This window comes from Pygoscelis adeliae, unplaced genomic scaffold (genome assembly GCF_000699105.1).
Source record: "Pygoscelis adeliae isolate BGI_AS28 unplaced genomic scaffold, ASM69910v1 Scaffold19, whole genome shotgun sequence".
Taxonomy (NCBI): domain Eukaryota; kingdom Metazoa; phylum Chordata; class Aves; order Sphenisciformes; family Spheniscidae; genus Pygoscelis; species Pygoscelis adeliae.
In genome coordinates, this window is record NW_008825533.1 from 712,152 (window position 1) to 727,165 (window position 15,014).

The 15,014-nt window shown below is 37.7% G+C and overlaps 1 protein-coding gene across 1 annotated transcript in view; it reads right to left on the reverse strand.

Annotated features, from left to right (window-relative positions):
* Positions 1–15,014, reverse strand: part of SSBP2 (single-stranded DNA binding protein 2) — a 152,725-nt gene that overhangs the window by 133,982 nt on the left and 3,729 nt on the right. Inside the window, exons 3-5 of the mRNA XM_009331787.1 lie at positions 11,161–11,233; positions 6,065–6,126; positions 4,296–4,380 (exon numbers count right to left, since the gene is read on the reverse strand). Coding sequence (XP_009330062.1) covers positions 4,296–4,380; positions 6,065–6,126; positions 11,161–11,233 — 220 coding nt within the window. The remainder of the gene's footprint in view (positions 1–4,295; positions 4,381–6,064; positions 6,127–11,160; positions 11,234–15,014) is intronic.

Here is a 15,014-nt window from a genome sequence, read left to right on the forward strand (position 1 = left end):
TCAGAGCATCCATGTAAATGATTTTTCACAAGACGTCAAAGCACAGAGAAGTTTTCCTCCAGGAACAGTAATAGGTACCTGAAAAAGAAACATGGGGGCTTTTCTGCTTCAAATAAGCTACTCCTACCAAAACACCTGCAATATTAATAGGCTACGTGAGCAAGCACAAGTTTTCTTTCCTGAAGTACCTGAAATGTAAACAATTTCTAATTCCAAATCATTTACATTAAAACTTCAAGGCCAGAACCTAACTCCCTGATCCAGCACACACACTTTCATGACACACATCTGTCTTTTCAAGCCTAAAATACATTATATAAATGTACCCAATGAGTTCAGAACCTTGTTCACTCAGAAGAGAACCCTTCCAATTACAAATCTCTACAGAAAATAAAAATAGAATCCCTTTTAAATAATATGGAGGAGCTGCAAATACTTAACCTCAGGATGAGCATAGAAAATCTTCTTTTTAAAGTCAGAATAGGCCTTTGCTTTTCTATTTATTGGATTTTTATTAAGATGAGCACTGTTAGTACTGCAAGCAGTTACAGCCTCCACCTTGACAGTCACTTCATGTTCCTGCTGGCAGATGTGAAAGAGTCTTCTCCTCTCACTAGCTCGATAAAAATCAGAAGTTGTATTAGTACAATCCGAACACAATTAAATAGTACTTCCAAACCCTCCCTCTGCATAATGGGGATGCTACTATATAAAGAAACCTGTACGCACACATATATCAGAAAATTTAAATAACAGTTACCTAGAAGAATTTGGTTTTACTGTTGTTTTACACAAATAGTCAAGAACAGACTCAGTGGCACAGACTGATAGGTACACGGTTAAGACTCAGCTTGCTTGATGAGGCAGAGTTGATATTAGAGGAAACTCCATATGCACTCTCTTTCAGGACAGCAGTATAGACAGTCGAAGAAGGATCCCACTAGTCTTCTCACCCAAGTATACTGCAGATGTACAAGGTCCAGCTGCAGATACTTAATTGTATTCAACAACAAGCAAAGCACATACTGAAACCTTATGGCACAGTAAATAATGAAATAAACCTCATCTCTCAAAAAAGCATTGTCTGAGAAGGAGGGGGAAGAACTCAAATGGCATTTTTGCAACTGCAGTTAAGATACTGTAAAACTCCAAGAAAACTTAAAAAACCCGAATCTTTCTGTATCTATTCATTTTATGAGGCAACCTGTGTGTGTTCCAGATTGACTCGCGACTATGTTGACCGAGGCAGCAGTATTTCACGATCATTAAATCATCTGCAAGTGCTTTCCTCCTCCATCAAACATTTTTAAACCTTTCTCTCTTCACAAAAGCAAAGACAGACAAGATATTGGTTCAGCTAATTCAGCTTACTTAGCATTAAACGTGGCACGTATGGTATGATCAGATCACTCACAACTTCAGCAACAATGATTTTTCTTAGGTCAAGTAGAACACATACCTAATAAAAAAGTCTGAATTGTTAGTATGAATTAATAAACAAGCCTTCTGTGCTTTTTGTACTTGACAATTACGGTTTTCAGATACGACACTACAGCTACAAATTGCTCTGCAATTTAACAGCAGGGTTTTGATTTACCAAACCCCTCAGCCTGACGAAGAAGCCAGAATCCAGAGACTGGCTCTCTGACAGTCTTCACCAACGATGGAATTTTGACCCCTCTGGAGTCAATGGCAAAACACTACCTGGGTCAAGATTTCGCTTAATAAATGTTCATCTTCCTCTGCTGTGAAATATGCTTGGCTGTATTTTATAATGATTTGTCATGTTCTTTAATATGAGTGTACAATACACTCATGGAATATTAAACACATGTAAGATTTCAAAAGTATGCACTTATCATGATGCAGACTGTCTTACTAAGCAAAAAGCACATGATGCTAAGGAACACCATGAGCCTTGCTAGGTATTAGATGAGTTTATCTCAACTGTGACAAAAATAATGCAAAAGCTAGCTTTTCCTGTCACCTTAAAAGATTAAGAGACAACGGGTTTTATAAGTACCTGGTGAATTAATTTCTAAAATAAAGCAATTTATTTCTAAAATAAACATTCATCATGTCTTAACACAGATTGATGTGCTTGTAGAAGCATACAATGATTTTATTTTTCCTTCATCAAACATGACTTTATACAGTAACTTAAACATTCAGACAATCACAAGGTTATATAACACACAGAACTAATTTGAGTATTTTCTCAGGTTTTTTGAATTATGACAATACACATAATAATGTAGATAGAACTGTGCAGTAAGGCCATGTAATATTCCAAGACCTGTAGAAGTTAGAAACGCTAGAAGGGTGATACTGAGGCAATATTTTTTTATTTGACATTATTTGGATTCACCTACTCAAATTCTTAGTATACCTCCAAATTTATTCAATAGTGAACTTACTGATCAGTGAAACTCTCATGGTTTTAAAGAATTGTGGAATCCACTCCTTTTTAGATTTCTAAGTACTTTTTCATTGAAAATTTCCTCTCACTGATCATTCTGTTTCAAAATTATTTCACAACAACATTTACAGGTTTCAGATTTTTGGCTTTTGTTATACACATTGTATTTTGGGAGCACAATGTGCCCCACTGAAGTCAACTGTTGTACTGTGGATTCTGATCTCCACAAATTTAATTCACTAATGTCATTCCCTGCAGTCTTAAACTATTCCTGTAAAACTATTTCTCCTTCAGCAGGGAAAATTAAACCTTGCTCTTATAACAAGGATTCAAAACAACAGCGAAATATTGTATTTTTCCAACAACTGTATATTTAAAACAGAACAGGTAAAAAAGATTGCAGCAATTGTATTTGCAAGAGTTACTTCATTTTTAATTTGAGGAATACGCTTTACCAAGTTGGTTGTCCTTAACATCTGCGTGGGTGGAAAACTTCCTTATAACTTTGTTACTCTCTCTGAGACTTTCTTTTTCATTAATTCTGACTAGTCATCAATGTAGCCCAGACATGACTGTGCAAAATTGTCCAAGCTCTGTTACCAGTTAGCCTCATAATCTAACCACCAAGAACAGGGTATTAAAGTGGCATTGGTCTGTAAGTAAAATACGCTGAACAGTTCTAACTGTGTTGACGGTGCATTTACAACCTAAGTCATTGTTAACTACAAATAAGGCAAGATCACCATTAGCTCACATACCGTAGGACGCCGAGCCATCACCAGATTATGACAACAGAAAATGGAAAATGGTCACTTAACCGATTCATTTCTGTTTTTCCAAATTTGTGTTTGTAAGACATTGGGCTATGGCAGTCTAATTTTAATTTTATCTGTAGAAATATTTTTCTGCAGTAGACCGACCTGGAAAACACTCAAGGAAAGGGTTTCAGAGTTGTACCTTTATAGAGATATACTCCCTCTTTAGACTACATCAACAGCCCAAAGGAATGATAAACTCAGAGTGGTCAGCCTCCTAAGGATTTTGTCAGTAAAAATGAAATCACCAGATGGAGAGAAGCTGACATAGTAGAAGGAATTCAAATTCCATCCTAACACTGGAATGCAGTTCCACATTTCTGGAGAGCTCAATTTACATTATGAGAATGGAGAAAATGGAATGAAACTGTTGCAATGTTTTGGACCCTAGTTTCTAGAAATTTTTTTTTTGTTATTATTTTTAGTCCTTGCAGGCAAAACACCACCAAACTCCCTGCTGTGTTTTGAACTAAGACTCAAAAGCATCAAAATTGGCATAATACTTTTGCCCTTTATTCCTCCCGTTCTCTTGGACCAGATGATTTTGCATTTAACTTGTTCTATGATGCTGAAGTGTTTATTATGCTGATGAAAAATACCTACTTCAGCATACAAAAATACCTGAATAACAATCACGCTTTAAGTCAGTATGGTCCTGACAGAAGCCAGGTCATCAATTCCATCTACTGAACAGCCTTTTCTTTAGCACTGACAGAATACGGATATTTGGACAGGACATATCTGTGCTTCCATCTGCCCTGCGCCTTTGTGACCAGCCTGATGTGTCCATGGCGGGGGGCGGGGGGATAGAAGGACATTCTTCATTCTGCATTAAAACATGGGAGAGCACTTTGATCTCTGAGATGGCTTCCAGGAGTTTTCCATATGGTGCTGGGTAATCACAGAATTAGGAAATCCTAATTCTAAGGCATCCCCAGAAAACTAAGAGTTACTTATATATGATGGACACCTGCATTTTTGAGCCACTGTAGTGTAGAAATATTTCTCTATCACCTTTATACGTACAATTAATGGAGGCGTGGTAAAGACACAAAACTTACATAGTCATGAAAGGCTTTTGCTTCACTTGAATGTTCACATGTTTCTCGTCTTTCTGGAGCTGCACAGTAGAGATCCCAAAATACACTGCAAGTTAAGAAGTTAGAGAGATGGTGAGAAAATCATTTTAATACTCGTGTAGGTTTTATGGTGTACGCACACCACACATGAATATATAGAGAAATAGACATATCACTTCCTCACCAAGGGATGAAAAGCCTTATGTCTATGAAAAAAATTAGCTTTGTAAAACATCTCTGAAGAATCAAGTCTTGCTATCTGATTCTCCGAGGCAAGAAGTGCTGTATTCCTTTAATATCACTGTAGCATAGACGAAGAACCTAGTCTAAGGTTTAAGGGTATAATGCATATTACTGAAGCTCTGCATTTAACCTCATCCCTCTGGCAACTGCTGCAATTAACTTCCACAAAGCACGGGAAGGGACAGATTTGTAATAACATAAAAAGGCAAGAAACTGGGGAGAAACCTGGGAGTTCTTCCAACGTCCAATACCATGCTTTAAACAAAAGTTCCCAGAGAAATAGGTGTATGGACAAGAGTAGGAAATAGATGGGTATGTTCTTGGGTTATAAAGAGTGAAAGGAAATTATGGTACTCCCATTGGTCTTCCTCCCCAGTCCCCTTCAGGTAGAGTTATGCAAAAATCAGTTCGAACACAAAGTTTCTGGAATGAAATTATGTGTATGTTAGAAAAATTAAAAGAATAAAATTTATTAGAGTTTCATAGTGTTTCTTTATTGTTTTAGACTTAACCCTCTGTAACTTAGTCCAGCACCATAATACGGAATTGTGGAAAATTTGAGCACTCTGCTGCAGACGATCAAAACCAAGGATAATGCAGACATCAGAGATACAAGGAACACGTTCTCCTTGCCAGGCTTCCATCATATAGTTAAAAGCTATGAAAGAAAGGTCAATGAAGAATACGCAACCTTCCACGCAGCTGTACGAATCACTTGGGCTTTTGTGTTCAAATGGGACCAATTTAAAACTTGTAAATTCTTCTACTCGTCAGTTGGACGTATTCTCTGTATTTTGTATTCTTTCAAATGGAGGCATATTGGATATATTCAAATCATGTGACAACTAATAAATACCATGGCTAAATAGCAGTGACTATGAGCACTCTTTTCTCCTTGGGAATTCTACACACACACACGTGTCCCTGCACAGCAGTATATATAAGCAAATGGTATCATGCATAAAAAAATTACTGGTCAACCCCATGTCTACCCGTATTCTGAGTTGAGAGAAACTGCAAATGCAGACACTGCAGCACCAAGCCCATGCTAATGCACACTGCCTCTCAAAAAGGTTGGTAGCCTGGATTCAGCTAATTACTTTCATATGCTATACCCATGACTAGAATGTGGACTGAAGATTGAGGAAGCTCACCTCTATATGCAGAATCTCTGAATACACTGTTTGTTTCAAATGTAATTATTTAGGATATGTAGAATGATCTCTCAAATGCACAATTTACCAGAAGGTGGTGAAGAAATGCAGACCACCTTCTTTCAAAGATGCTTTCTTAACAATGCACTGTGCAATATTTCTTTTCCTGTATCTAATACCTGTATCTTTTTCTATATCTAAATTTCTGTTCTTTCATTCCTTAACAAAAAAATGGTTCTTGATCCTCATCTTCACATTCCTTTTACAATGTTCACCTGAATTTCTTGCCTCCAGCTGCTGGAACTAGCAATTGACATATTCTAAAAATCAGAGGAGAAGAAAATTGATACTTACCACCACCAGGAATGCAAGAATCCTGGGGGCTCCCCCAGTGTGATGTTTTTTTCCCATCTTATCTAAAACAAAACAATAAAAAGAGAGGTGTACATTTCTGTGATCATTGTGACTAAATCGCATTATATCATTCAGGCAGAGAGCAAAAAGAGAAAGAAGAAAAGATTTTGTAGTTATGAAAGGCTTTATCATCATCAATCTGGATGGCCATATTACTTACTTACTTTTCTTATTCTAGGAAAGCATATTTTAGAATTTATTTTTTTATTTTAGATTCTGAATAGAATTTTATTAACGATGTATTTTGTATCATTCCACCACTGAAACATGCATTATTTTAAGGTCAAAAATGCATGACCAAAAAAAAAAAGTTTTAAAAAGTACCCTTAAAATGACCTAAAAGATTTTCCAATTTGCACTACGGAAAACATAGAAGACACGGAATTAATGTTACTGATTCAGCAGGTGGCAGTCTTCCCTCCGCATCCAAAGTAAGCCAGTGTTTTATAATCCTCACAGAGTGCTTTACTGTTAGAGGTAATGTGGCAAATACGAGCAGCACCAGAGTTATAACCCAATTTCCCACCACTCAGTGAAAATGGAAAGCTAGTTTGGCTTGGTTTGTCTGTGCTGGCAAGCTCTCCTGAACAGAGCTATATTGGCTATGACTTCTTTCCCACTTAGGAAGCCTGGTTTGCTTAACACTGTTGTCAAAGGAAATGCAGTTTAAGAACTCTTACCCTTGACTCCACACTTTTCTTGTTGATCAGTGAACCCATTAGACAATATAATGCATGGTGACAACGTCCTGTCTCTCTGCAATACTTCCCAAATGTTGCATCTTAACTAGGATCACACAACCATTTTATTAACGCCGTAGTCATGAGTTTGTCCTTAACTACAAAATTAAATAGTTCGGACTACAATAAAGCCCGTGTAACTGCTGAAGGAGCTCTGTTGCAAATAACTGGAGGTCCTGCAGAAATCCACACAACACTGTACAGAAGAATATCTCATGTTAAAACTGGATGAAACTAGAGCGTTGCACGCATTCCAAATTCCTCCAGTTACAACTACACATAGCATTATTTCCTCTCCAATTTTGTTAAAAAAAATTATTCAAACACAAACCATATTCTGCTCTAGAGACAGAAGTAATGGCAGACAAAAAAAGGATTATTTTAATGAAATGCTTCAACAGCCTTAATATGAAAGGTATTTAAAGATATATATATATATATAAAAGTACATAAAAGCTTACTATAAAAGGTAGACACAGTATTCATAATGCAAGAGGCACTGGTAAAGCTGGCATTTTCCAAAAGAGACTAAAACTTTGATTCTCAACTCCAACGTGATTTCCGTATCAAATTCTTAAGAAATTTAAACACATACAAGTTCTGTCAATAGCTTGCAGGAGAAGAATATGTAGTTGGTACACCTAAAAATGTTCTTTGCACTCATACGAAGTAACCTAGTTTAATTTTGTTATATTATTTGAATACAACTATTCAAAAATAATTTTGCTATTTAAAAATAGCTTTGTTGAAGGCAACAAAGCTTTGATGGCTGTACTCCACAAGGACCACAAAACACAGTTCACCTAACTGAAAGATCAGCAGAGGACTTCTAGACCTTACTGACTCATAGAATCATAGAATCACAGAACAGCTCAGGTTGGAAGGGACCTTGAAAGACCATCCGGTACAACCCTTTGTGGGAAAGGGAGCCTAGATGAGATTACCTAGCACCCTGTCCAGTTGCATCTGGAAAACCTCCAGTGATGGGAACTCTACCACATCCCTGAGGAGGTTGTTCCAGTGAATGATTGTTCTCACTGTAAAAAAAAAAAAAATTCTTTCCCATATCAAGTTGAAACCCCTCCCTGTGCAACTTGTACCTGTTGCCCCTTGTCTTCTCCATGTGGCCCCTTATGAAGGGAGAGCCTGTGTCCTCTTTGTAGCCACCCTTTAAGTACTGGAACACTGTGATGAGGTCCCCCCTCAACCTTCTCTTCCCAAGGGAGAAAAGACCTCACTCCTTCAGTCTCTCCTCATAGGGCAGGTTCTCCAGCCCTCTGACTTGTGGATCAGTTCTATGAAATTTGAACTAGACACAAAGCATTACAAAAATACAGGAATGTTTAGGACAACCATCTCTAAGTTATCTAGTAGCAGAGTGGATTCCATGATATCCAACTTAAATTTTCCTTTTCTTAATTTTGTTCCATTACTCTTAGCCACGATTTCCTGGTAGATCTTTAAGGAAGGGCTCTTAACCTTTGTCATTTATACATATATAGATACTACTGACCGCTGTATAGCTCAGACAATCTCTGTATGCTTACTTCTTCTACGCCCCAACGTTCAGTTTTAGAGCTACTCTGAACTATCTCATCTTTAACAAAATCCACCCAAACTATTCTGGCAGGTGCAAACTGCCAGAGCAGAGAGGGCATTGAGCCCAGAAAGCCATGCTTTTTAAGGAGGGACCAAACCAATACAAACTTTCTCCTATGCCACCTGGGTGTCTCCTACACCTGAAGTACTCTCACAACAAGCTCGCAGCAACAGGGCAGTTGCTTCTCAACAGCCATGAGCCAGAAAAAGATGAAAACACATGGAAAATCATAACTTTCATTACATCATAAATTTGCTACAACCCTTTTTTTGCACTTCTCTCAACCGATGTTCTCTTGTTTTGATTCCATATGCCAATACTCACTCTCTAACAAAAACAGCTGACTCACATGGGGCACAGAGTTTGGGTAGAGCTATTTATGGTTTACAGCCCAGGACTGAATGGGCATTACAATGTTAAGACCTGTCTACCACACAATCAACTACCATTTTTTTTCTGCTGCTTTTACCACTTGCCATTTAACTTGTGCATTTTAGTTTATTTTCTCGAAGCCATATTAGTGCACAGTTTTCTCAATCTGAACCTGTTCACCCAAATAAAACTTTTTCCAGCTTTCTCCATATCAGTGTGTCCTGGTTTTGGCTGGGATGGAGTTAATTTCCTTCCTAGTAGCTGGTACAGGGCTGTGGTTTGGGTTTAGGATGAGAATAATGTTGATAACACACTGATGTTTTAGTTGTCGCTACATAGTGCTTACACTAGTCAAGGACTTTTCAGCTTCCCATGCTCTACCGACTGAGAAGGCTGGAGGTGCACGAGAAGCTGGGAGGGGGCACAGCCAGGACAGCTGACCCCAACTGGCCAACGGGACATTCCATACCATGGGACGTCATGCTCAGTACATAAACTGGGGGGAGTTGGCCAGGGGGTGGTGACCGCTGCTCGGGGACTGGCTGGGCATCGGTCGGCAGGTGGTGAGCAATTGCATTGTGCATCACTTATTTTGTATATTCTTTTATCATCATCATCATCATCATCATCATCATTATTATTATTATCATTGTTATTATTATTTTCCTTTCCTTTTCTGTCTTATTAAACTGCCTTTACCTCAACCCACGAATTTTACTTTTTTCTTCCCGATTCTCTCCCCCATCCCACTGGTCAGCGGGGGAGTGAGCAAACGGCTGTGTGGTGTTTAGCTGCCTGCCGGGTTAAACCACAACACAGCAATAACTGCCTCTGGTTCCAACATACAACCATTCACAAGTATTGTCAGCATAGTACTTACCCTTCTGCATTGCTAATGAATGAGGCAAATAAACTCACAGCTTTGTGTGAAATCTAACAGACACCTCATATCAACTCTATACATCATTTGTCCCTGCCCCGTGTTTACTGTCTTTTGGCCAGTATTAGTCTTAATTTGAAAGATTTGACATATATACTCATATTACAGTCACTCAGACCCGAGAGTTTCTCTATAACCCAAGACTGAATTAGTTTCAAAAGCTAAGTTTCAAGACACTGTATTGAATGTTTTCTAGAAATCCAAATGACATACCAGTTATACTTCTGCCAACTGCTCATTTTGCAAATATATCATAAAACCAAAATGAGCAAAATGAATCTTGCACAGTGTATTGTTTACAAATGGCAGCTGTTTTGGGAAAGCCAAGATGATACTCTCCATTATTTTGTCTCTTATTTTTCCATTGCTTTACCAAAGAGAAAAAGCAATTGTCAAAAACATAGTTTACATAAACTGATACTACCACAATTCTACCCCTTTTCCTTATCTCTGCTACATGAATTTCCTATAAACACCACAAACAACGCTCCAGGTTCTCACCCTCCCCTGTCCCGCTTCCAAAATGTCATCACCAGTATAGTAATTTTACTAGCTTTTGGAGGAGTATTGGTTGAAGCAGCAAATTTTCCTAGTACAACATCTTGTCTATTTTTCCTCATTTCTGCTCACTATTCAACTATTACTATTATCTTAAATGTTCTTGTCAAAGAAAGATTAAAAACAATAATAAATCCAAAAGACCTCAATATGCTTGGCATACAGGTATTTTTGTATGCCAGAGTAAATGTAAAAAGCTAAGGAGACATAATTTACTCCAGTCTTCAAAAGTTGTATGCAAAGTCTTTGAAAGACTGTGAAAAATAGTAACTATTGTGTAAAGGTAAAAATTTCATTAGCAGTTGAAAGTATTTAAGAAACAGGACCTACATGGTTGCAGTCATAATTGATTCGCCAGATGAAAAGAAGTTAAGTGGTTAGAAGCATGGTAAGAATACACAGAGACATCAGCAGTGCTTAAGAGAATGAGAACTGCAAGTGTATGATAGTAGGATGTAAAATACATGATTGCTGTGTATTTTGGAAGGGTACATGATTCACAATTGGAGATATCAAAAATAAGTTAGAAGGTCATCAAAGAGTACCGTCAATGCATTCTCTGACATGCACATTTATTAGAGAAAATAGATGAATCTTTCCCCAATGTAGCAGCAAATCACAGAACAGGGATAACAAATCACAGCAAAAATAGTTATGCAAAGGCATGTTAAATGACATGGCAAACTGCCTTCTGCAGAATCAGAAATCTATGCTGATCAATGTAAACAGAAATTCAAGGTTGCTGTTTATTCTAGATGAACATGTATTTATTTCACTTGCACACACTGGAAAGTTGTGTAAGGAAAAAAAGGATGGGGAACCATACCTCTGATAAAAACGTCTGGGCTGATTTCTGTGCTCCTACATGGAGCAGATATTCATATACGTACAGTGCTAATCTGAAAAATAAACAGAAAGGACAATATTTAGTATTGTGAATTTGTTTGTTCCTCTTCTTTAGAAACAAGGGATTATCAGAAGTTTGAAGCACACTCTATTGCCTCTCACAAACCACTATATACTGAACATGTTAAATCTATTATCTATACCAGAACTTTTTAACTAGACATGTAGGTCAATCTGAGCTGAGGTGTTTAAATAGTAGTTAATTAAATATTATTAAACCCCCAAACTATTTAATGTCAACATTTTTAATGATATTTGGACAAGTGCCCAGTGAGCTAACAACTGACCTACTGCTGCTCTGTATTTACCCACTCTATACCATGCTTACTGTAAATACGATATATGTATACAGCAACACCGATTATTTTTCCAGATCAAATTTTTTCACATGTGGAATGTGTCAAGCTGTTAGCACACCTGAACAATAGCCTGTGTTTATTCAAAGAACGTGCAAACTTTGGGCTGCATCAGGAAAAGTAATCCCAGCATCCATCCACAGTATGCAGTACAACCATCTCTCTCAAGCGAAGTGCACAGTTTTAGATTCATTCAGACCTGTGCATCTAGGAGCTCTGATGTCAACAGAGCTACAAACGACTCTCACAGCTCCTGAAGGAGCTTCCCAAAAGTGATCTTCAGCACCCAGGCACATCTCGTACAGAGAGCTGGAATAAGGATCTCACTGCAGAAAGAGGACTCATTCCCTGAACGACTACCCACCACAACTTGGGCTGGGAAGCCCTGTTCAGCAACCCAAGAACAGAAGAGCTGTAACAACAACCAATTTCTATTGATATGGGCTATGTAGGCTAGATTTGAAGTAGAAAACCAAAGAAGAAGTAACACTTCCTATTCCTCAGCTGACTCTACAGAGAGGCTCCCGTCTGTCTGCATGTTTCAAGTCTTTCAAAATGAAATCTCGTTTAAAAGAATGATTTAATAATAATAAATAATAATAATAATGCTTGGAAATTGTCTGTAAAACATTTCAGGAGGAGAGGAGAGGAGAGGAGAGGAGAGGAGAGGAGAGGAGAGGAGAGGAGAGGAGATGGGCTGGGCGTCTTTTAAATTTGCTAGCAGAACTGTTTTTAAGAAGTAAAATATATTTGCATGCACTTCGTGATACACCATTATTCTTATTTGAAACATTTTACTATTCATATTCAAAAATATGTAGTTTAACTCAACAAAATAGAGAGGTAGAGAATATCTATTTTCCTGTTACTGCTCAAAACGTTATGCAGTGTTAGATAACTGTCATCATGGCACTGACAGAGTAATAATTATTGCAGTAACCTATTAAGTGTGAAATTTTAAAATCCAGGAAAGGCATTCCATAAAAATTGTTTTCATTAGTTATTTATACTTTGTACATGAAATACATGCACTACTTTACTCTCTCTCTAACTTCAAAACCAAAAATGTACTTTATTCCTCAAATAAAAAGAAGTTAAATTGATATTTGATCGGGTTTAGTTTGAACCTTGAGAAGGGTCGTATCCACTTTTTAATTCCAGTACTTTACAAAACAGTTATTTATTAGTTTGTATTGTGCCATATCAACAAATACAGAGCTCAGTGTGCTAAACAGAAAGCACTTGGTTCTTCTAATGGAGCACAGTATGATCCAGTGCTCAACTACGAAGCAGCTCAGAGAGGACACAGTAATATGCCTCTGTAAGTACTACGGAGAAAGAGAGGATCATGTATTCTCTAGCCTCTCATCCCAAAACCACAACTGCATCTGTCAAAAAAAAAAGAAAAAAAATCTTGTTGACTTAATTAATTTTTAAGCAATAAATGGTTGTAGACAAAATATAAGATCTAAGAAAGATGTAATAGGCAGAGAGGAAGCATTTTCTACAACAGCCAAGATGACTTGAATACCCAGTAACGCTTTAAAGCACCTCATTTGTCTTCCGAGATTCCCTTTTTTGTTCTTATCAAAACATGAAGCCTGCAGTCCAGATAAAAGGATTTGCGTGATCATATCCTTTCTGCCCCTCAAAGGAAAGTGAAACAGCACAAAACACAGGAGTTTATTGCAGGCACACCACCTTCGTAAGTCTGCCATCTGTTGAAAGCTTTAGCAAATACTGCACCATGATACCCAAATTGACAGCACAATACTTTAATATCACGAAAGATTTGTGAGTCTCATCTCAGAACTCCCGCAGTCTACCTGCAAAACACGGCGCACGCAGCTGTGCTCCAGCACAAGTCAACATCGCTACCCTGTGCCCATCTTCCCTGGTCCAAAAAATCCAAGATATTTCAACACTGCGAAAAAGACAACCCTAAAACTTTGACTTAAACACATGGAATGTGCTAATTAAGCCTAATTAAAACTATAACAACATCTCCAACTCTTTCACATGCATTATTACATCTTGGTCTAAACATACTAGCAGTGAAATGAAATGGTGAAACAACTGTGTTTATAAAGTGTGGTGAGTAAACATGGCAGATTTCAGGAAAAGAATAAATATTCCAGGTTTTAGGCATCCAAGTTGATCCACCTGTGGTAAATTAAGAGTGGGACCACGCTGGCAAGGGGACTGCCTGGCTCCTGTGACAGGAAAGCTGGGACCACCTTCCACAAACAGATGTGAGACAGAAGGCACAACACAAAATAACCTCATTGGGTCTTATTAGATCTAAACCACTGGTCCATCCCTAGTTATTATGCTGTCAGGAGGTCTTTACAAAAGTTAACAACATTACCGCTTCACTCAGAAATAAATGCATTTACCGCAGAGATCAAAAGAAAGATACTAATGTTTTACTGTGTTAGTTGCAGCAAAAAGATCAATGGAAACTGATGCTCTGAGGTAAGACAGCAAAGAAACCCAACAAAGATGCAACACTGTAACAAGGAAGATTACCAGATATACAAACTTTAACTACAGCATAAGACCAGAATAAGATAAAAATGGCTACAGTCCAAGTGTGTAAAATTAACAAATGAATAAACTATTTAACATCTGAGCAGAAGACTACGAAAATAATAGTGAGATGGTCTTCAACACCAAAGGACTGGGGTTTGAAGTAGCATTTTAAAAAGACAGTTTTTACTCATTAAACTGGTGTGAGAAACTGTGTAAAAGCAGCAAGGAAACATATGTTAAATTTCCATATTTGCATAGTTGTTGACATCCCATGAGTAATGTGAGGAAAAAGTATTACCAATCAATTTGTGACAATGCTGAAGTAATTTTTGTTAAAGACATGCCATAGGTCAGAGTCCCCCCTCCCTGCCAAGACAATTAGATTACACATTCATCTATGGCCTGATCATACATTCACTCTATTTAAAAAAAAAAAAAAAAAAAGTTACTATCTAGCTCTTACTGCTGCAGTGCTCATTTTGCTAAGCTGGTGTGTTTTGCTTGAAGTTGCTGCTCTAATTGAACAAGGCATTCATACATCCTGCAAGTATCTACTAAACTCCAAAGAGAAGAACCATTTAATCAGTTCCAGTCAACCAGTTATCAGAATATTACCAGGAAATAAACAGTAATCACCCTAACTGTGCTGTGGAAATGACGTTCTTACATGTTAAGGTGGGAAGATGCAATTAGCTTAATGAGAACTTACAACCAAAGCCTTGCAGCAGTATGTCCATTGATGAAAACTAGGTGGTAAACTCCCCCAGTTCCAAGTCAGAAGATTAAGACAACACCTAACTTTCCATAAAAGGCGGTGAAAACCTAAAGGCACCACGGAAGATGTTCGCCTTATCTGGTTTTGGTATCTAACTTAGGTGCTCTCAGT